Source organism: Protopterus annectens, chromosome 13.part0 (genome assembly GCF_019279795.1).
Source record: "Protopterus annectens isolate FY-2018-M chromosome 13.part0, PAN1.0, whole genome shotgun sequence".
Taxonomy (NCBI): Eukaryota; Metazoa; Chordata; order Ceratodontiformes; family Protopteridae; genus Protopterus; species Protopterus annectens.
This window is the reverse complement of record NC_056747.1, coordinates 1369896377-1369920070: the sequence shown is the minus strand read 5'-3', so window position 1 is coordinate 1369920070 and position 23694 is coordinate 1369896377. Positions and strand designations below refer to the sequence as shown.

General features: G+C 41.7%; 1 protein-coding gene across 1 annotated transcript in view; it reads left to right on the top strand.

The window, feature by feature from the left end:
* CALCOCO2 (calcium binding and coiled-coil domain 2) overlaps positions 1-23694 on the top strand; it is a 997525-nt gene that overhangs the window by 915213 nt on the left and 58618 nt on the right. Inside the window, exon 13 of the mRNA XM_044055399.1 lies at positions 20078-20106. Within this exon, the coding sequence (XP_043911334.1) occupies positions 20078-20106 (29 nt within the window). The remainder of the gene's footprint in view (positions 1-20077; positions 20107-23694) is intronic.

The following is a 23694-nucleotide window of genomic DNA, read 5'->3' as shown; positions in this document are numbered from 1 at the left end:
TTATCTCCAAAATTCTATCTAGCTAGGCTGACAACCTTCACATATGAATGAAACTTTATATATATTTATTTATTTTTTTGTAATTTTGTCGCTATCTTTTAACTATATGTATTTTTTAGCAACTTTCTGTATCTGTCCTTGTGTATTTAATATCTGTATGGAGCTTTTCTTCCAGGCCTGTGCTGCAGAAACATCACTTTGTTGTCCCATTCGGACTGCACTATAAAATTATGCTAACCACACTACAGGCCCTACAATTCAGATGCACTGAATTGTTAGACTCTGTTTTAGTAAAGTATATTTTGCTGGAGTGCTAGTACTTATTTGTTGGTAATTCACATAATCCATTCAGAGAAACATTTGCTTATGCAGTGAGAAAAAAGTGGTAAATTAAGACAAAGCATAAAATCGGATAAATTCAGCAAATCAAGCTAGCAATCCAAACAGAGACAAAACAGCTTCTGCTCCAAATTTTGCCCATCCCTTTCACACATGGCAGAAGGGTGTTGTATACAGTTTCACTGCCCGCTTCTTTTGTGAAAATGATTTTCAGGTTAGTTATATTCAAGATCTGTCACCAAGACGTCAAATTCCTTTCCCGCATGCTTACAACATTGAGTAATACTGCTGTATAAAATTAATAAAAAAACATTAAATCAAGCAAAATGTTTGAAAGTGAGAAAATCATAAAAGGTATGAAAGCACTTACTAATGTACTACATAAGGCATCCCTTAAATAATGTAGAACATTTACCAACATTCACTAATAACTGCATTTGTATATCATGAAAAAATCTAAAATACTTAACAGTTAAAGAACATCTGTAACATTGTGGAAAGTAATAATGACATGAAAGCATTAGCCAAGACAAAGTTATTAAATAAGCAAACAAAAAAATATACACTTAAAGCAATCCCAGAATACCACAGTACTTTAAGTTACGGAAAATGAGATCCTTTGCTTCATTTCATTGTCCAACCTCTTATATACTTCACCACAGTACCTTAAAAAAATGCTAGACGGCTGCCAGTTCTTGACAGGGCAGCCCTTCTCCTAAACACTGTTACCTTTAAACTATTAAACAATTGCTATTGTCCACCAGTAAATCATTTACATCACTCAAGGTCATTTCAGATTTCTCTACACTGCAGTACAGCACAGTATGTCAGTGGACGTGCACACTATCCAGGCTCACCCACACAGAAAAAAAACAGCTAAAAAAATACCGCCTTGCTAGTTTGAATAACGTCCCTGAACAAATCTGAATCTGTGTCAACATACTTGAGTTTTTAAAAAGTCTTCAAGCCCTCCTTATTAAGGAAAACAAGTGTAGATGCAGACTGATGCACCTTGTCGGTCCCGCCGTCACAACCCAACCACCCCCTAGTATAACTTCATTATTAATCTGCTGATGACCTAAGTGCTTTATTTCCATTACTTGTCCATATCAGTTACTTTTCCCATTCTCTTTATCTCAGCTAAGGCTATTCTTTTTTTGTATATGACATACATTCTTCACTTAACTGCCCCTTATCTGAGGATGCAATGTTGATCTGATAAATCAAAGATTAGGTAATGTTAATAGTTGAACTGTATGCCGAGCAAGCTCTAAGCAATTTTTTTATTTTTAATGTATGGAGTTATGTTTCTGCCAAAGTTCTTTACAGGTTTCTTACAAAAGTATACAACACAACTCTGACCACAAGTGGAAAAATCTTTCACCGACTGTGAAAAAGAAGAAAACAATCAAGGAAACAAGATATCTTTCTTTATTCTCCAGCGCCTCGGTGTTACCTCCTTTCAAGAGTATAAACACTTGCATATAAAAAAGCAAACGTATATATAGATCAAACAATCAATCTCAGGCCAATGTGCCGAGAACTTTGGATAATTTTGGTACTAGGTGTTGTAACAGGTGCAGTATTTGCAAAAACATTGTTAGGACGTTTGATAATATCAATGAGATTAAATTTGTCCCAAGAGAAGTTTTTACATGCAGGAGTAAGGGGGTTATATATGCACTTAGTTGTCCATGCGGACTGTATTATATTGGTGAAACAAAAAGAGAATTTCGCATCAGATTAACAGAACATATTAGGGACATAAGACATACGAGAAAACAAGACTATTGCAACACATTTTAATGCATGTCATGAAGGTGATTCTTTATTAAAAGGAACTGTTTTAGAAAGTGTTAAGTGTTTATATGGTGATGAAAACGTTTTGAAGTATAAATTATTGTATAAAGAAAGTATTTTTATTTTGAAATATAAAACTATGGTACCTGTAGGTCTTAATAGTGAATTTAATTGGAAATGTTTGCTTTAAGTTTTTAATGGTGTTTAATTGAATAATTATATAATTAAGAAGAATTTATTAATTGTTTGATCTATATATACGTTTGCTTTTTTATATGCAGGCGTTTATACTCTTGAAAGGTGGTAACACCGAGGCGCTGGAGAATAAAGAAAGATATCTTGTTTCCTTGATTGTTTTCATCTTTTTCACAGTCGGTGAAAGATTTTTCCATTTATGGTCAGAGTTGTGTTGTATTTGGGCGAGTTGTGTGGAGGAGTTTGTGGTTTCTTACAAAAGTATAACTGATACATACATACAATGTATGTATTTTTTGCCATTTTTTGCCTGTGTTAATGCACTGCTTTATGAGTTTTCTTTTTATTGTACTGCCTTCATGGCCCAGGTTGTGACTGTATAAGGTCCTTACACCTGTTCACTTACTTAGGTGACTGTATAAGGGCCTTACACCCATTCACTCACCTAGGTGACTGTATAAGGTCCTTTACACTTGTTCACTTACTTAGGTGACTGTATAAGGTCCTTACACCATTCAGTCACTTAGGTGACTGTATAAAGTCCTTACACCTGTTCACTCACTTAGGTGACTGTATAAGGTCCTTACACCTGTTCACTTACTTAGGTGACTGTATAAGGTCCTTACACCCATTCACTCACTTAGGTGACTGTATAAGGTCCTTACACCTGTTCACTTAGGTGACTGTATAAGGTCCTTACACCTGTTCACTTAATTTGGTGACTGTATAAGGTCCTTACACCCATTCACTCACATAGGTGATTGGATAAGGTCTTTTACACCTGTTCACTTACTTAGGTGACTGTATAAGGTCCTTACACCCATTCACTCACGTAGGTGATTGGATAAGGTCTTTTACACCTGTTCACTTACTTAGGTGACTGTATAAGGTCCTTACACCCATTCACTCACTTAGGTGACTGTATAAGGTTTTTACACCTGTTCACTTACTTAGGTGACTGTATAAGGTCCTTACACCCATTCACTTACTTAGGTGACTGTATACAGTTTTTACACCTATTCACTTAGTTAGGTGACTGTATAAGGTCCTTACACCCATTCACTTACTTAGGTGACTATATACGGTTTTTACACCTGTTCACTTACTTAGGTGACTGTATAAGGTTTTTACACCCATTCACTCACTTAGGTGACTGTATAAGGTCCTTACACCCATTCACTCACTTAGGTGACTGTATAAGGTTTTTACACCTGTTCAGTTAGTTAGCAAATGCTAATAAGTAAATAACTTACAATTTCCATTGTAATTGAGGGGTTTGTTACTGAGAATCGCGGTTATGAAAAATAAAAAGAAAATCAAATGGAGCTCATTAGTTGAAACGCGTAAGTTCGTAGGAGATTACTAGGGTAACAGCTCAAGAGCCCTTACAACCCTAGCCACTGTTATCCAGATTGGCACAATTTTCTGTCCCTAGGAGTAAGATAACGAGGGTCAGCAAGCGGGTTTGACTATTTTCACAGATTGCCTCTGTCCATAAGGTACATGGGCACCACTCCAGGAGTGAATTTGTGATTTCCTATCCATCAATCTAGTTTGCACTCAAGTTCATAGGTTCACAGGAGATTACTAGGCTAATAACTAAAGGGTCCTTACAAGCCTAACCAATGTAACCTGATTTTACCCAGTATATGGCTTCTGGGGCAAGAGGATGGCATGAATGTGTTCCTGTGCATTTGAGTATCTTACAGATTACCCCTGTCCGTAAGTGACATAGGCACTGAACCCCTGGTGTGAATTTGCAATTCCCTGTCCATTGATCCAAACTGCATTTGAAGAGACCAGGGAAGAGCTCTGCTTAATGTGAATAGGAAGCCTGTTCCAAAGAAGGGGCAATCTCTGAGGCACATATCTGTCTCTCCAGTATGTTTTGTTTGAGTTGCTAACTTTAGATCCCTAGATCTGGTGACCTGAAGATGTTTGACTTGCGGATGTGTAGCAGGTCCATCAGGGCTCAATTTTTGAATGCCTTTTAGGTCAGACATTGGTCACCCTTTAATATTCGGTAAGAGAAAGACTAATGGGATAAGGCTTCTAGTCTGTCCACATAGTTCATGTTGTTTACATTCTGTATTTTCTTTGTTTGGGATCTCTGAGGTCACTTCAGCTGCTGTAAATGCCTAGTCAGGTACATGCGAATGGCACACTGTGCACAGTTATTGGTCTAACGAGGGCTGAGTACAGTGGGACTATAATTTTCTTGGATCTGAAAGCATTCCTTTACTTATAAGTTGTGCGATATAAATGGATTTCCTCACTGCTGTGGACACAGGTGGTCAAAGTGCGGGTTACTACCTGTCTGTGTGCCTAGATGTCTCACCTGAGTCTACGCTAATGGGTGTGCTGTTGATGTTGTAATTTGCAGGAATATTTGACTTCCCAAAGGGAATTATAATGCTTTTTTTTTTCATTTAGGTTTAGGCCATGGTTCTGGTACCAATCATTTGTCTGATCTTGACCCTCTTGAAGGATATCTACATTGTTAGGGGATTCAGTGATTGCCCCCAGCTTGCAGTCATTGGTAGACGTTGTCATCCAGCAGCCCTCCACTTTGTCTTGACTTCAGAAAAGCATATTATGAATAGGAGTGATCCCAGTACTGAGCCTTGTGGCACACCACTAGTAACTGGCCTCTTGCTAGATTCACCCACTTTTAACTACATGTGTCCTGTCCATGAGCCAGTTGGCTATCCACTTGGTGACATAGAGATTTATACCCAGTTTTGTGAGTTTACGTATAATACTTGAGTGGAGAATTGTGTCAAGTGCCATGGCCAGGTCAAGGTAGGTGGTATGTACTGTTTTACCTCATCCATGGCCTTAGAAACTTTCTCAAAGAAATCCACTAGATTCAGTAGGCATGACCTGCCCTTGTCAAAGCCGAATTGGGTCAGGTCCAGTGTTTGAAGGTCTTCTTTGTCATTATTTATCGGGTCCATAATTATTCTTTCCATGGCTTTACATGTACGACTAGTCAAACTTATGGGTCTGTAACTTCTCGGGTCAGTAGACAATCCTTGTTTATGCAGAAAGATGATTGTTACTGTCTAGAGGTTGTAATTATATAGAGATCCTAATGGGCCTGGTAAGTCCTAATTTAAGCTGTTTAAGGAGCAACCTGGTATATTGTTAGGCCTCACTGAAGCTGTGTTCTTAACTTTAGAGATCACAGTGGCAACCTTGTTCTTTGATGATAATTGGCAGTGGAGTGGTTGAGGGTATTTCTTGGGGGAGAACTGAGGGTGATGGAGAGGTGAAATATGAGCTGAATTTGTCAGCCAGCAGATTTGCTATGTCTTCCGGCAAAGTATAGGTGATGCCATCTACAACTAATTCTGCACATTGTTGTGTGTTGCCCTTAAGACTGTGGACATAACTGAAAAATGCCCAATGGTTATCCATCGCTTTGGAGGCTATGTTTACATCAAAGTCTGCTTTCAGAGACTTGATTAGTTCCCTGATTCACTTGTTTAGACTAATGACGGACTTACTGCTCAGTTGTGCAAATTCCTGCTTACATCTCGACAGGATTTTCTTTCTTTTGTTGTACAACCTATTAACACCAGAAGTCCACCAGGGTGGCTTCTTTTTGTGGTTTGACCTGGGTTTATTTCAGTTTGGTACTGCCATTTGTCTGCAGTTGTTTATATGGTCATGCAGGGCTTTGTGTATGCCTATGCATAGTTTTCTGTGTTTCCTGGATTAGGGGGAGCTTTGAAACTAGCTATACCATCCCTTTCTAGGGGGTAATTTACCTTGGAGAAGTTCTTAATGTTTTTGGGGTTAGGTGGAGGGACTAGTTTTACCTTTATTTCAAGGGAAACCGCTTTGTGATCTGAGGATATAATACTGGGTGGGGGGTGCAGCACCTTCCCATATTTGTGAGCACCAGAGGTAGGATATTTGTTCCCCCTAATGGGAGTTTAGACTACCTGCTCCAGGTCATTTAAATTTACAAATTCATAAATCTTTAGGCGTGCATATTAGTGGTCATGTATGCCTCCCAGTTAATGGAGGGGGTAGTTAAAATCACCCATAAGCATGGCTTTGGGCTGGATGATGTGTTATTCTAGTAACTTCAGGTATGATCTATGGGTTTCCTGGTTCGTGGGGGGAAGCTGTAGCTAACAAGAATATAGTAATGGATCTTTCCTGTGGTTAGGTGGACGTGGAGTATTAGGTGGACATGGAGTAGCTTAAGCATGTCATATTGTTTGACCAACCTTGAGGTGTCCTTATCCTTTATCTAGGTAGCTACACCTCCACCCTGTGCTCTTTCATGTTCAGTGGGTGGTCAGAATGTATGAAAGGCATTATAGCTATGTGCTGCCGAAGTGCTTTCTGTGACTTTGAACCATGTTTCAGTAACTGCACAGATGTCAGCATTCTCCAGGGTGAGGAGAGCTTCCAGGGAGTGAAGTTTCTTGTTAAGTCTCCTAGCATTGAACAGTAACATCTTTAGCTTGTCCTGAGTAGCTTTTATTATGTTGGAAGGTTTGTGTGTTTGGCAATGCCTAAAAAAGTCTCTATTGGGTGGATAATGTTTTGGCCAATATGCAAAAGCCTACAAGTGATTGGTGAAGAATATCCCTGGTAAAGCAGCATGGCCTATCAACCATGTCCTCCAAGGCTGACAAGTATTGGAACCCTTTGGAATGACACCAGTAGTTAAGCCAGTTGTTAAACTTGATCATTTTCTCCTGATATTGTGGCTTCATCCTTGGAGATGGTAGAATGCTTCTCAATGCTAGGCTCATACCTGCCTGTAACATATTTTGAGAGCTCAGTCATGTCTGTCTTCATGTAGTTCAAGGAGGCATGTCTCAGGTCCTTAATGCCCACATGGACTATGACTGAGTCATACTGGTAGGGGTAGGTGACCCGAGTGCTTGCATGATCTGGCAAATCCTGGCCCTGGCAAACAACTAACTGTAACCTTCCCCTTATCCAGCCCAGTAAGATGGACATCAGTGTGTCACTCCATGGAGTCTCCTATGACCAGAATATTGGGTTGTGGAGTGTTTCACCTTATGGGGTTGGTAGTTGAGGCACAATGAGATGTGGGTTTATGTGTTGTGATGGAAATTAGAGGCCTCTGAGATTTGGGTAAGTTACATGAGAGCACCTCAGCATATGGAGGTCTATGTGTGTGATCATTTGTGGGTGTAGTGAGTGATGTGTGTGAGTCACTGGCAACCTGTCGTGTCTGTATGTGAGTGTCTAACCTCCAATGTCAATGTGTAACTACATCTCTCACATACTGTATGTGTCTGTTCAAGAATTAATTGGTTGTCAGTTTACATAAGGCAGTTGTTATATTGTCTTAGCATAACCATGTCCACCAAGCTGGACGCAGAGATAGCAGGAAAGTGGCCATCCATGGTTGCATGTCCTAATGTGCTAGATGGAACCACACTGACCTCTTGATGTAAAACAAAACACAGAAAAGTGCAATGTCAGGCTAGATAATGAATTCAGAGCAAGTAAATCAGTAGAACAGTCAATGAGAGGCAAAATGCACTTTGTCAGTATAAGCACAAGGAAAGGCAAATAAATAATTAAGTTTATTAACAGCAGTGTAGAAAAGGAGGAGCTTATTAAGCTCAAATTACAGGAAGTATAAGCAGCTTAAAATCACCAAGTTTGAAAAGCAGATCAAAGAATGGGAGGGCGGATGGTAAAAATAATTAGCAACTAGTCACCAACACTGCTTGTAGTTTTTGCAGGCTTGGAGTCTCATCAGAAAAGACAAAAAGCCAGAAATGTCCTGTGCATTTAAGTATCATTCAAGAAAGAAATTAACCAATGAAAAAAACATATGAAATGTGCAGCCTAGATTGTTTGCGTCTTTCTCCCACATAGAATAAAAACACTAGGTCAAGCAGATTTCTTAAAACAGAAAACAAAATGGAGCAGGTAAAACATATAGCAGTTCTATCAGTTTAAGCAACTCAAAGACAAAACAATGTATAGATTTGCTTTCCTCACCCAGCAGAGAATCATCAACAGTGCTTGTAGTTTTTGCAGGCTTGGAGTCTTAACAGAAAAGACTCCTTTCAAAATGTTTTTGCAGGGAAGCAAGCACCCCTGCATCTTTCAGTGTAGGGGGTGCACCCCCAAATCCCAACTACTTATTTAAAGTAGCTCAGAGATTGCTGTATCTCAGAGTAAAGGAATAATCTGAGGTACCACAATCTAGTACTGAAAATTCCAAATCCTTTATTTTTTATTTATCTGTTTGTTAAACTTTTAGTGTTGCTGTTTCGAGGACCATCTCCTGGACAAGTTTGAGAATAATTACTGATCGCATCACATAATTGTGATCATAAATTACCAAAACCCTCTGAATGCAGTCAACATTTGGGAGAGAAAAAATAAAAATGCAATTTTGAAGGGAGGCAATCATCCTGACCCCAAGTGTGTATATGTGTTGGGGGGGGGGGGTTTGCACCTGCCATGTATATACCAACTGTAGGAATGCACCAATATAAGAAAAGGTGAAATCGCAATTACACTGGCAATTCATCTTGCTGGTGAAAAGCCAGTTAGTCCTATACTAGTGATCACACAAATGAGTGTTGATCACTACTGTTTCACAAACAAGTGTGGCTCCCTTGGAGATCATTTTTGCATTTCTCTGAATTTCAGAAAGAGCCCCAAAAGGTATAGTAAATGTGTAGAATGTTCACTAGTAATAATGATCCTACATTATGAAAAACAATAAAGCATTAACGAGAAAACACTAAGTAAGGCTTCATAAATATGCAGTCTGTCTTAAACTTAAAAAAAATGTTTTGCCTTTAAGGGGAGTTGCCACCCTCTCAACCTCCCACCTCACATGAGCAAGCAGAAAGACAAAGACATAGTGTACTTTATGAATTCACACTTCGTTATAGTATTCTACTACTGAACATCAATTTCTGTGCATGCTACTTAGATTTTTCCCTATATCTTTTATAAGGCCATTTAGTTATGCACACATTCATTTTTAAAAAGATTCAAGCACTACACTGTTGCATGTATTAGAGGCATGTTTCTCCCTTGCATCAACAACTGGTTTTGTCATCTTTTTTTTTTTTACTTTTGAATGTGTTCATTGTTTTCCTAGCCTTGGTGGCTTGGTGCTTTCTCAAATGTAGAGTAAAATGCTTTTAGCTGTCAAGCCAGTACATTTATTTATTATTTATTTATTTATTTACATTTGTTGACCGGGAAAATCCGACTGGACACAGGTCATTTTTCAGCAGAGGCCAAGGGAGAAAAGCTCCACAATAAAAACAACAATTAAAAATAATTAATTACAAGTTACAAGAAGTATAGGTAGGTTTTGTTTAACAATAGTAGTAATGAGTTATAGTTCAAAATGAAATTAAGTATTTAGTTAAATAGTACAACACTTGTATTATTGGTGCCTTAAAGACTAGCAAGTATTTTAATTGCTGAGCTAGCAGCTATTACCCTTGAGTAACAGTGGCTAAGATTACAGCTGAGATATATGTTTAAACGCAATGTATTTGGCTGCAATCTGAGGTAGTTGGAGGGGTGGAAGAAAGGGATTACAGAGGTCGGGGTAGAGATGTTAGAGAGGTTTGTTACAGGGGCATGCCCAGTGCTCTTTTAGATGAGATTTTAGAGCAGCTTTGAAGTTAGTGCGATGGCACAGAAGTTAGTGTGAGGAAGGGTATTCCATAATTTTGCTATGGAGTAGGAGAAGAGAGCTTCTCCAGCAGAGTTCCTGGTTCTAGTTAACTGTAATTAATGTTTGTTGCTGGAGCGTAGTGGTCTGGGGGTATGATAGGGTCGGAGTAGATTTTGGAGGGAGGGGACTGATTTAGTAGTTTGTGGGCAAGTGAGAGTTGGTACCATTGAAGGAGGTAAGGGAGTTCTAGGCATCCTAGTTCAGTAAGTGAGGTGCAGTGGTGGCTATGGTAGTTCGCGCCAGTGGCAAACCTTGCTATGTTGTTGTAGCAAGCTTCAAGTTTACCTAACTCACTTTGCCTTAGGTTGGTAAATATTGGAGAGGGGTAGAGTAGGGTGGAGATAAGGTGGCTATTTTTCAACTGAAATCTTGGCTGTTTTGGTGAGAAATTGCTTATTTCTGTATAAAGCTCCTAGTTTTTTGTGTACTTTTTTATGATTAACGAGATGTGGATGTCAAACTTGAGGTTATTGTCAATTTCAACTCCAAGTAGTTTGGTGTGGTCTGTTGGTGGGATAATGGTGTTGTCATTGGCTTTAATGTTAAATTGGTGGGTGTTTAGATTGTGTTTGGTGGGTTGGAAGATGAGGAGTTTTGTTTTGTTTGGGTTAAGTATTAATTGTGCATCTGAAAGCCAAGTTTCAATTGAGTAAAGGGCTTCCTGTGTGGTCTTTTGAAGTTCAGGTAGGGAGTGAATTGAGCAGATGATGGTGGAATCATCTACGTACTGTATGAGAGTGGCTTGTTTGGTAGCAGAGGCTAAATTATTAGTGAATATGGAGAAGAGTAAGGGTCCAAGGATGGATCCTTGGGGAACCCCAGTTGAGACAGGGAGTTGGGGGGATTTATCATTATGCCAAACAATGGATTGATGGCGGTCAGTCAGTTAGCTCTGGAACCAGCTTGTGACAGATTGAGAGAAGGATAGAGTATTGAGGACAGTGATGAGTTGTTTGAGAGACCATGTCGAATGCTTTAGATAGGTCTAGGAAATTTGCAGAGGTAAAATAAGCATTGTTTTTATGTTGAAGGATTGTATTAGTGAAAGCAAGCAAGGCAGTGGTTGTGCTGTGGTATGGTCGGAAACCATGTTGTGTGTTAGGAGGTTGTTAGTAAGGAGTTAGTTTAGAACGTGAGAGTGAATGCATCTCTCAAGTATTTTTGATAGAGGAGACATAATTGCTATGGGCTGGTGGTTGCTGAATTCTGTGGAGGGCCCACCTTTGTGGAGGGGGATAATGTGGGATATTTTCCATCGTGAAGGGACATGGCTTTCAGATAAAGATTGGTTAATCAGGATTGCAACTGGGTAGGATATGGCTTCAGCTGCAGGCTTAAGGTACTCAACTGGGAGGTTGTCAGCCTGAGGTTTAAGGTACTCAGCTGGGAGGTTGTCAGCTGCTAGTTTTGTGAGCTTTAGTTTTGATAAAGAGTTTTTTATGTTGTATTAGTTGTCATTAGTGGGTATCAATGCCTGCCGAGGTGATGTGGAACATTTCTGATATGTAGTACTTAGTTATATAGTAGATGGGTGACTCACAGTGTCATGCGTCATGCATCATGAGCATGCCCAAACCTGACAGAGGTCTTGCATGCTGATACATTTACAGATGACGAGCACCAGGATTTTGTTCAGGAGATGCCTGACCAGGGAAAGCCAATCTAGTTTTACAACTGAGTTTTCTCTGATGCGGACAAGGAGTCCTCTGCATGTAGTGTGTGCCTGGAATTCAGCTGGAACTTTGACAGAGTACGTAAGACATTGGTTGGGGAAATCAAAAGGGTTGGAGCCAAAGTGATGAGGTGGGCTGAAAACTGGCAGGCAAACTGCCTGAAAGTAGATAAATAGCAGGTGGAGGAAACTACCTGCTATAAGGACTGTGAGTTGTGCATGTCTGGTGGATTCATAGCTGGACTGATGCGTTTTTCAGCATTTGCAAAACTGGGGTGACTAGAATAAGAGTAAACATATTTGTGTCACGTTCATGGGGTGAGGGACCAGTTACAGACCAGGTGTTCATCAGTTTTCAGACTGATCAGAAAGGTTATAGGTGAGATTTAAGACAAGCACCCAACTTGAATACAAGATTATGCATTTCTGTGGGGTTAGCGTCTAGGAAATACACGTATGTGTGGTCGGTTAGCAGTAAGGAGGACAGACAAGGAGAATGACCAAGGAGCTATAATCACCCATAGAGCTGGTTATGTATGCCGTGTGGAAGGGCATTCATGAAGAGCAGCAAGGTCACCAGGGCATGTAGCTAAGGAAAAACACTGCAAGGCTTTTAAATCCATCCTACCTTTGTACATCTCCGTAATGTCTTTATTTCTCACAATTATATGCAAGGGCAGATTAGGGTGGTGAGAGGTGTGCAGCTTGGAGTTAACACAATGATACTGAAAGGAGGAGTTGGCCCTGATGAGACTCTTATAACACAGCACATGTGCATTGAAAAAGATAAGAGATAGGAAGATGTGGCTCAGCATGTCTCTTTAGTAACAAAATGATACTGAAAGGAGGAGTTGGCCCTGATGAGACTCTTATAACACAGCACATATGCACTGAAAGAGATAAGAGATAGGAAGATGTGGCTCAGCATGTCTCTGTGGTAGTAGGTGAGTACGGTTAGTAGGAGAAAGTGGGAAAGCAGATGGAATGGAAATAACTTACAGCAGACTAAAGGAACATTCCAGAAGAAAGATTGTAGGGCACTGAAGTGCTCTGCTAGAGAGGGTTTTATGATGTAGACCACTTCAGGGACTCAGGCATGTGTGGAGATGTCTGTGACAGAGGATCTCTGGCTGGATGGCTGTAATTAATTAAGATTCAGACAAATTATATTGGCAAGTGGTTTTTCAAAGAGTTCACTGCTGGGGTCAGAGTTTAGCTATGCTTTGTAAGGAATGATACCAAAAACCAAGAAGGAAGCCTCACCTCTTTATTTGAGACACAAAGTCATACTTTAGCATTAATACAGAATAAGATCTTGAAAGGGTGAGAAGGGTCTTGGGAAGACTGGAGGAATGCTCCAAAATGTGGCAATTTTAAACTCAGTTCAAGACAATGCACCTGAGAAACAACCCCCCCCCCCGGACGAAGTATATAGTTGTATGGGAAAGAGCAACAACAAAGGAGTAAATGGAGCTGGATCTGGTCAGACATAATGAGAACAGTAAAACATTTTTGTCAGATACCAGAAGGTTAAGAAAGAAGCATCATGACTAGGAATTAGGAAGTTATTCCTGGCCTGAATGTAGCCACAGGCCATGTAGCTGAAACACTGGTATGTCCTTAAGGATCATTTGTATACATCCCATGGGCCTTTACTACAGCAGATTTAAGGTAGTACCCAATCAACACTCTAGCTTGCCTGAGTCTTGCATTTTTTACTGAATGGTTTGTCAGTGTGATCTTTTTACCTTTTGATTTCAGTCTTTATTGTCGGCTGTTAAAACCTACCTAGAGTATCATATGCAGTTCTACATGCCTTACCATTTCAAGGACATAGAGAAGTCAAAGACATACCACAGACAGGAAAAATGATGGTAAACTGACTGCATCAGAAGGCATGTAAAGAGACTAGATAAAATTAACATATTTGCTCTTTAGGAAAGAATGCAATAACAGGAATGATACAATATATCTTTTAAGTATCTTAACTAGATCCTAAGGGAGTACCATTAAAAGAGAAAAAAAGATGCAAGAGAATAAAAGGACAAAAGAAGTTACATGATGAAGGCCTGAGGGAGAGACATAAGGAAGTATTTTTTCACTGACTGGACGGTTGATAATTGACACTGTCTGCTGAAGAAGCAGTAGGGTGCAGAACAGTGACCAGAGGGGTTGTAAAAAGGATCTGCATCTTATCCGTCGGCAGAGAATAGGCTAATTAGATGAACCCAGCAGTCATTAACTGCTATTATGTTATAGAAAGTGTGAAGACTGCCAGCCTAGCTAGATAGAATTTTATAGAAAATTCTGTCATCTGTAAATATTAATGTAAACCGCAGGCTTGTTGTCTTAAATGGTAAAAATAGTACTACAGGTGGAACTGAAAAAGTAACAACAGTGCACTCTGCTGGCAGAAAGCTGACCAAGTAAAGCATGTTGTGACCCTTTGATCTAAACACGGTGCCAAAATGTCTAAATGAAGACATTCTTTCTATTGTTTTAACCAATAATTAAATTGCTAGATTTAAACATGCAAATGTATTTTTATTGCTCTGCTTCCTGACCAGCTGCAAGATAACAAAAGGAGATGTTAAGAATGTAAATGTAGTTTCTGTTAGCCTTGGAACCCAGGGAAGTGTGAAGAATGATGTAATGGGAACCAGGAATGTGATTTTAAAAACAGAGAGAATCAGAGATCATTAAGCATTTTTGTCTTGACCACCCAACTCACAGCACTGTCTTGTTATATATGTAAGTTTATCTTAGATTTGTGTTTTTGTCTTAGAAATATCTGGAAACTAGAAAGATTAGACTAAGTGTTTTTCTGTGATGTCAGAACTGTACTACTGAATTATTTTAAGTATTTCTCTGTGATCTCTGAACTCTTGACTAGCACTGTGTAGTAAAAAGTATTGTCTTGTGTTTTAGTATTTATTATTAAATATTTTAAAACCTTTTAACTGTGGCTGTTTTGTGTAGAGATAATTTAAGCTCTTAAGAGTACTTGCATACCTTTGGTAAAATTGTACCAAGCTACTCTAATAGCTTTAGCCATGGGCTGTACTACCAATTGGATAATAATATTGCACATTAATAATTGGACACCCTTTTAAGGGCCTTTGAGTAGTTGATAAATATTAGCTGGGTGGTGGCAGTGATTTCTACCGTATAGTCTGGGTAAAAGGGGCACAGCTGGAGAACCTGTGCCAGCCTTCCCCAGGAGTGTCGGTGTGGTTGTATAAACACTTATCTCAAAGTGTGTGTGTCAGCTACTTGGGCAGAGACATGAAGCACTGGTTGGACAGATAGGGTGCTGGAGTTTTTAGCTTGCCCACTAGGCTGAGATCTGGACCCTTTAGCTGTGCCAGTGGGGAGTCTTATTGGGGACCTGGAGAGCAAGGGTGTGACCAGCCCCAGACTGACTGTGATCGCTGTGTGCTCTTAAGGGAAATTACACTTTACTGTGTGCATTTGTTATCCTTTCCTCCAATATGAGACACCCTGCACTGATGTTAGTGGTGAGGATTGAGGCTCCTTGATTGCTGGGCCAGGGCACGGGTGTCACATATTAATTGTTTGTCAGCAGTGGGATATCCACACCACATATTAATTGGTTGGCAAATACTAATTGGCTTGTAGTGGTGTGGGCAGAGTGAATTCCTGTAGCTTGTGTACAGTGAACTCTGAAGGTGTTTTGTACTCTAAATCAGCCACGCAGTGAATACTCAGAGTTCATATCACAATTGTTTTATTTCTTTTGTTAGCTTAGTCAAGGTAAGCAGGCAGCATGTCAGCAGAGAAGTATGGAAAGCGGACAAGGAGCCAGCTGGCTGAGATGTGCCAGGCTAGGGGACTGGTTCATGGAAACCTGATTAAGGCAGACCTGATTGCAGCCTTGGTTACAGCTGCATCAGAAAACAGCATACAGGAGGACAATCAGACTGGCAGTGGAGATGCAATATCCTCAGAGTATGTGCAGCTCAACCTTTCTGCAGAGGACTTAAAAATCCATCTGTAGCTAACGAGACTTGAGTTTGAGGCCAGGAGTTTGGAGATAGAAGCAGCTGAGAGACTGAGGAGTCTACAGGCTGAGGAGAATGAGAAACTGCTACACCTGGAAGCCAAGGAAAAGGAGCAGCAGAGGAAGCATGAGAGGGAAATGCTGACCCTTCACCAGAGTCATGGAGGTAATGGGGAAGGGAGTAACTGGACCCCAGAAACACAACAGGTCAGTAAGTTTCTTCCACAGTTTAAATAGGGCGATAATTTTGATAGTTTCATTCATATGTTTGAGAGGGTTTGCAAACAGTATAGTGTTGACCAAAGGCTCTGGGTACAGTACCTGACCCCCTTACTCCATGTTAAAACTGTAACTGTTTTATAAAGAATGTCTGAAGTTGCATGTTTTGATTATACTGCTGTTAAAAATCACTTGTTAGAGAATTGTTTAAGCTAACACCTGAAACATGTAGGAAAATGTTCCGTGAGCATAGACGCAAGGCAGATGAAAGTGTGTGTCAATATGTTGCTGAACTGAGCACTTATTTCCATAGGTGGGTGAGTGGATGAGGGTCACCACTTTTGAAGGGCTGGCAGACCTTTTGGTGAGGGAGCAAGCCCTTAGCACTTTGCCTGAGGACATGAGGATCTGGTTAGCTGATGGACAATGTGCCACTTCAGATGTGTTGGGGAAGAAGGGAGACCTATACCTGGCAAGCAGGGCAGCTCTGCACAGGAAAGGGACCCCCAGTACTGCTTATGGGTCTAAAGGAACCCATGGTGGGCAGCACAGACTGCCCCAACAGAATCTGCCATTAGCAGGGGAAGCCACCAGTCCAGGTACACGTCCTCTAGGGTTAAATGTTTTGAATGCAACCAGTGGGGCCATGTGGCATACAGGTGTCCATGGAGGCAAGGTGGGGAACAAAAGGTGAGGGAGCCAGCAAGTGGGAAAGACAAAATGACAATAGTAGGTTGTCTTGGGACAACAAGGGTATTGAACTACCATCCTGCAGATGTCCTGATAGGGAAGGATTTGGATGAGGCAGTACTGTGTGTTTGTGCAGTTACACACAGTCAGGCTAGGAGACAAGCATGTGGGTCTGGTAGCCTGCGGGAGACCCAGACAGACTGCATACCTGCAGCCAGGACTGGTGAGGTAGTTACTTCAGGGAGGTAGATACGCTGTAGCAGTGAGACTGAAGGTGAGCCACAGCTGCTTGTGGGTAGTGATGGTCCCTTGGACAGAGTGACTGCAGAGGTAGAGGTGAATAGTAATACCCAGGCTGACAGTGAGGCACCACTGTCAGAGGATGCCAGACTTCCTGTGGAAGGGGAGCTGGGAAGGGTTACCAGGAGAGAGTTGAGGCAGGCTCAGCTCTCAGACCCTACATTGCAAGGCCTGAGGCAGGTAGCTAGGGAGGCACCTGATTCTCAAGGGAAGGGGGATCTGTATACTAGGACAAAGAGTTACTATACAGAGAGTGGACCCCTGAGGGAGGCCTAGAAAGTGAGAGAGTATAGCAGTTGGTAGTGCCTAGAGCATATCGTCTGGCTCTTCTAGCCATAACCCATGATATTCCCTTTGCAAGTCATATGGGCATAAAATGTACAAAGAGGCATATTATCCAGAACTTCTGTTCACCTGGAATTTCCAGAGATGTAACGGTACTGCAGGACCTGTGAGCAGTGCCAAAAGGTAGGCAAGGCAACCCCAAGGAAGTATGAAGAATGATGTAATGTGGACCAGGAATGTGATTTAGAGAATCAGAGAGCATTAAGCATTTTTGTCTCGACCATCCAACTCACAGCACTGTCTTGTTCTATATGTAAGTTTAGCTTAGATTTGTGTTTTCTCTTAGAAATAGCTAGAAACTAGAAAGTTTAGACTGTGTTTTTCTGTGATGTCAGAACTGTACTACTGAATTGTTTTAAGTATTTCTCTGTGATCTCTGAACTCCTGACTAGCACTGTGTAGTAAAAAGTATTGTCTTGTGTTTTTAGTATTTATTCTTAAATATATTTAAACATTTCAACTGTGGCTGTTTTGTGTAGAGATAATTTAAGCTTTTAAGAGTGCTTGCATGCCTTTGGTAAAATTGTACAAAGCCACTCTAATAACTTTAGCCCTGGGCTATACTACCAATTGGATAATAATATTGCACAGTCATAATTGGACACCCTTTTAAGGGCCTTTGAGTAACTAATAAATATTAGGTGGGTGGTGGCAGTGATTTCTACCGTATAGTCTGGGTAAAGTGGGCACAGCTAGCGAACCTGTGCCAGCCTTCCCCAGGAGTGTTGGTGTGGTTGTATAAACTCTTATCTCAAAGTGTGTATGTGTCAGCTACTTGGGCAGGGACACGAAGCACTGGTTGGACAGAGAGGGTGCTGGAGGTTTTAGCTTGCCCAGTAGGCTGCGATCTGGACCCTATAGCTGTTCCAGTGGGGAATTTTATTGGGGACCTAGAGAGCAAGGGAGCGACCAGCCCCAGACTGACTGTGATCTCTGTGTGCTCTTAAGGGAAATTGCACTTTACTGTGTGTATTTGTTATCCTTTCTTCCTATATGAGACGCCCCTCTCTGGTGTTAGTGGTGAGGATTGAGGCTTCTTGATTGCTGGGCCAGGGCACGGGCGTCACAGAAAGGTTGGTGTGTGAGCAAGGAACAGTTAGCTGCAACACTGAATTGTGCATGATAGACTATGAATCTTATAATAAATACCCATTTGTGAGTCACGTAGGCCCACTAGACACACAGACCTTTTACAGGGGCAACCCAGGAACAATGTCTGGTTTAGAGACTTTTTCATGGTCACACAACAGACAGATAAGGACTGGGGGAATCAACCCCCTATCAGGGCGTGTTCTTAAGACAAAACATTACATGTGATATCAGTTAGAGACCATGAGTCTTATTGGTGTGTTTACAGGAGAGGAGAATTACATGTGACACAGTCATACAAGATGATTCTTATCAGAGTGTTCGTAAAGCAGGAGACTCACATGTGATGTCAGTCATGGACCATGAATCTCATCAGAATGCTCCAGTGTTCATAAAACAGGAGTCTCACATGTGATGTCAGTCATAGACCATGAATCTCACCAGAATACTCCAGTGTTCGTAAAACAGGAGACTCGCATGTGATGTCAGTCATAGACCATGAATCTCATCAGAATGTTCCAGTGTTCATAAAACAGGAGACTCGCATGTGATGTCAGTCATAGACCATGAATCTCATCAGAATGCTCCAGTGTTCGTAAAACAGGAGACTCGCATGTGATGTCAGTCATAGACCATGAATCTCATCAGAATGCTCCAGTGTTCGTAAAACAGGAGACTCACATGTGATGTCAGTCATAGACCATGAATCTCATCAGAATGCTCCAGTGTTCGTAAAACAGGAGACTCACATGTGATGTCAGTCATAGACCATGAATCTCACCAGAATGCTCCAGTGTTCGTAAAACAGGAGACTCACATGTGATGTCAGTCATAGACCATGAATCTCTTCAGAATGCCCCAGTGTTCATAAAACAGGAGACTCGCATGTGATGTCAGTCATAGACCATGAATCTCATCAGAATGCTCCAGTGTTCGTAAAACAGGAGACTCACATGTGATGTCAGTCATAGACCATGAATCTCATCAGAATGTTCCAGTGTTCATAAAACAGGAGACTCACATGTGATAACAGTCATAAAATGCAGTTCGGCTTTTGAATCAACCTGTTCAGTGTATGCACTTCACCTTGTTGGGTTTGTATCCTTGTGCTGTAATGCTGTTGTATGCCACTTATAGGCACGTGCCGTCTGTTGTTTAACTGTGCATATTCATGCCTTATTAGTTACTTGTATGACAGAACTAAGGTGAAAGCATCCAGCCCCTTTTTGTAACATTGTAACAATGAGCAGTCATGCTGATGATGATGATCTTGTCACATGACTTCCCGGCTATGAGCAGTTGGTGTGATAGTTGCTAACAGAATATACTAGGTGCTTAGATGAGTCAAGCTGCCCTCAAAAACATAATGTATGAACTCTTGGTAGCATTCCTGTTTTGAGATTGTGTAAAATTCTAATAGGCAAAAAGAAGTGTATATCGAGGGTTTGGTTATGGATAGAACAGGTGCAGAGTACCTGAGCAGACTCTTCAGTACAACTCACCGTTTTGTGCCAGAAAGTATTGTTTCTGTTTACATGCACTTTGCCAGAGCTACAGTACTTTGAGCTTTATAAGGACAAACATCTAATTCCTTGATGTTATAATATATTTAAGTTGTCATCTGACTTGTAAGACAGTATATCCGATTGAATGACGATTCCTTCTCTCTCTCTTTTTTTATTTCCTTTAGTGTCCGGAGCAGCTGCTGCAGCTGACCTGGTAAGTTGTGAAGCCATATTTTTAAGTTCTGTGTGATGTCACCTGACACCGGACAAGATTGCTATGCTAAAAAAGAGAAGCCAGTTGTACTCCAGATTATGTGACACTTTTATGATGTGAGTGGTGTGCAGACTCTGAAAGCGAGTGTTTCCATTACAACCCAGCCATTGAGTAATGAATGTACTGTTCATTACTCAGTTTTGTTTTAAGAATCAGCCAGGAATTGAGCATTTTGTCAGATGTAGTTTGCATGGAGCAGTAACTTCTGTTCGTGGCAAGTGCACTTGTCCAAAAACTGAGTGTAAGACATATTCTGAGGTCATGTTTTTGGCATTACTTTTGTGTAGTTAAATGTGTAGTTCAAACAGTGGGGTCTTCGTTAAACAGTTGGGTCTTCGTTTTTTTTCTTGCTGTGACTGATTAACTAAATACTTATTCTGACTTCTTGCCACAAAAAATGCTTCAGTGAGTCCAGCTCTGTGGCATAGTAGGATGAATCCGCGAATACAGTCCACATGAGCCACATTTGAATAGTCGCTCGGGCGCTGAAAGAAGTAGCCAGGAAAGGGTGAGAGTGAATGGCTTACACCATCTCAGCATTCCTGGTGGGAGGATGGTGCTGGCTGAAGTCAGGCAACCAGCTCCCATTCAAGTAGAGGATTGTACACAACCAGGGGTCCTAGGACTGAGGAACATGGACACGTCAATACCAGCTCACCAGTCCTGGTGGGAGGATGGTGGTGGCTGAAGTCAGCCAACCTGCTCCCATTCAAGTAGAGGATTGTACACAATCGGGGGGGCCATAGGACTGGGGAACATGGACATGTCAATCCAAAGGTGGTAATTGTAACCCTCAAAGGACATGCTTGAGGGAGTACACACATGTCAGGAGGAATATGATGCTCCTGCTGAGATTTGGGTATCTACATCAGTCACCACGAGCCAGGTTAGGGTCAAACAGAAGCACACTAAATGGTTGCCTGCATGACAGTCATGCCAATGACAGCCCTTGCCTCAGTGATTAGGCAAGGGGGGCCAGAAAGAGGATATAAAAAAGGAATTATTTTTGCAGTATTCATTGTTTTATTTGTAGAAATATTTTATTCTTTTCTGCGCAGTGAGATGTTTGTCACGCCTGATGTACCACTGCAGTACAGAGTGAATTAGATTTTATCAGCATTATGGAACAAGTGGATCATTCTTGTTTAGTGATGAGGGTTGTCTGCTGCAAAGTGTCTCAGGTGTTACAGTCAGTAGCGTGATGTGTTTTCTTTCACACATATCAGCCAGTAGGGAAACGTGAAAGAAAGGCTGTGGTTAGATGGCTTATTTGAAGATGAAGACTTAACATTAAGGTTGCGTACTAACACCAGTACAGTTCAAGATCCAGTGACTTACATGAGCTCATGAGTGAGCTCACATGGAGATGCCTTAGGGAGGGGAGAGATGCATTGTTTTTCTAAGTTTTACTCTTTCCCCCCCTGTGGGCTCCCCACTGCTAATTATACCCATTTGTTGCCCCATAGGAGGGAAATGTGAGCTGATCACAGCATGGCTGCCATCCAGGTGACCATCAGAGGAATTGCTGACACTAGGCTAACCTGTCTTTGGTGGCTGATGTGAATACTGAAGGACCTTCTCCATTTTTGAAGCATATGCATATAGTTCTGAACACAGAATGTTTTCAAGCACACGAGATGACAGCCACAGCAGATACATGCTTCCACGTACATGCGTTGACAGGTACAGCACATGCATGCTTCCACACAAATGCAGTGATACAACAGCACCTGCGTGTTTCCACACGTGATGACAGCTACTGCACAGGCATGTTTCCACGTGCATGTAATGACAACAGCAGCACTGCATTCTTCTACATGCATGCAGTGAAAGCTACAACTCATGCCTGCTTCACATATTTGCACTGACAGCAAAAGCACACATTTACAGTTTGTAAGAGGCAGGCATGAGCCACTACAGTGGCATAAAGAGATAAAGCCCTGACTGCAGCCCAGGTTCATTTAGTGACTCTGGCATCTGGCTGAGTCTTACGGAGGGATGGCCATTACCATCTCTGGTGGGTGAGGCTTTTGTGGGTGTCTCCAGTGGTTGATCCCTAGTGGATGCTAGGGACATCACACTGGGGGGGTGTAGGCAAATGGGGGGAATAGGGTGGGTATAAAGCTGAGATTAGGGACATCACACTAGAAGGAACAGGCCAATGGGGGGAATAGGGTGTGTATAAAGCTGTGATACTGCAGAGAAGGGACAGATATGCCCCACATCCCTACTGCATGCCTGCCCTTCGATCATACTATAGGGAAACAAAGGGGGGTAACATAGTAAGGCATAAAATAAGACCCCTTCCAAACCCTAAGGACACCCTTATGTTCTATATCAGTCCCAGCCATACCAGAGATAGTCCAGGCTGTTAAGAAGGTGGTTGATAGATCTGTCAATGGATTTGGGGCACTGGATAGAGAGTCATAGAATGATGCGGGAGGGAGAAAAAAAATCCTCAAAAAATGGCAGGAACACTACCCTGTCCTTACATTGATATACCACCTGTCCAAAGGCAGGTCTCATCAGTGCAGTGGGCCAGACTACCTGTCTTACAGTAGAATAGGCAAGCTCACAGCCACCGTTTATGGACAGCTCCTTCAGCTACTGAGACATTAATTTTTGTTTTTGTATGTTTTGTCCCCAGCATTTGTCAGCCATCCAGATGTCCTTCAAGAATGCAACTGCAGTCATAACATATGGGTTGTCCTGCCTCAGGCAGCCCTCGGTCGGCCGGATTCCAAAGTCTAGGTCCGACGTCGGCTGATGTCGCATTTCTCTCCGACGTCAGGGCGGCTGGAGTATATAAGCATCAGCCAACGCCATCTTCTTCAGTCTTTCTTGCCGCGCGGTGCCCGAAGCAGAAGCAAGTTCGCAAGTGCCGGTCGGTCAGCTCCTGTATTCTTCGAAACCGAAGTCATCAAAAAAGCTAAGTACCCCATTGGGGACCTTTTCTTGCCTCAGCCGATGTCAGAAATTACTGAAAAAGTAAATAATTGTTTGTCTTGTGGTAAACAAATACCTCATAAGGATTTCCACTCTTACTGCCTCCCTTGCCTTGGCCCAGACCACGACGTCTCGGCCTGTGTCGCCTGTGCTCGCTTCAATAAGCGCACTCTCATGGCGACATATTTCATTATACAATGCCGTCGGAACAACCGACAACGCAGACTCCTAAGAAATGAAAAGACCGGGACTGACATCCTCGGCCCGCGTCTTCCACCGACACCACAACAAAACTAACCGTGAGTGCGGTTCCCTCTGAGTCGGTTATTCCACCGCTCCGAACCGAAGACACCGCTTTACCGATACCTCCGATACCGGAGGCCACTCCGACGCCAGTTATTGATTTTCCTCAGGATACCGAAACCGAGGAAATGCCCGAGACCATTGCTGTTGATAAGGTCACTCCTGCACGTGGAGCAGCTAGGCCTCCCATGTCCATGTCTATCAAGGCCTACACACGTGCTAAGCCAGCCAGCAAGTCCAAGCATCTTACTGCTAAAACCTTACCTCAGCCTACTCCTG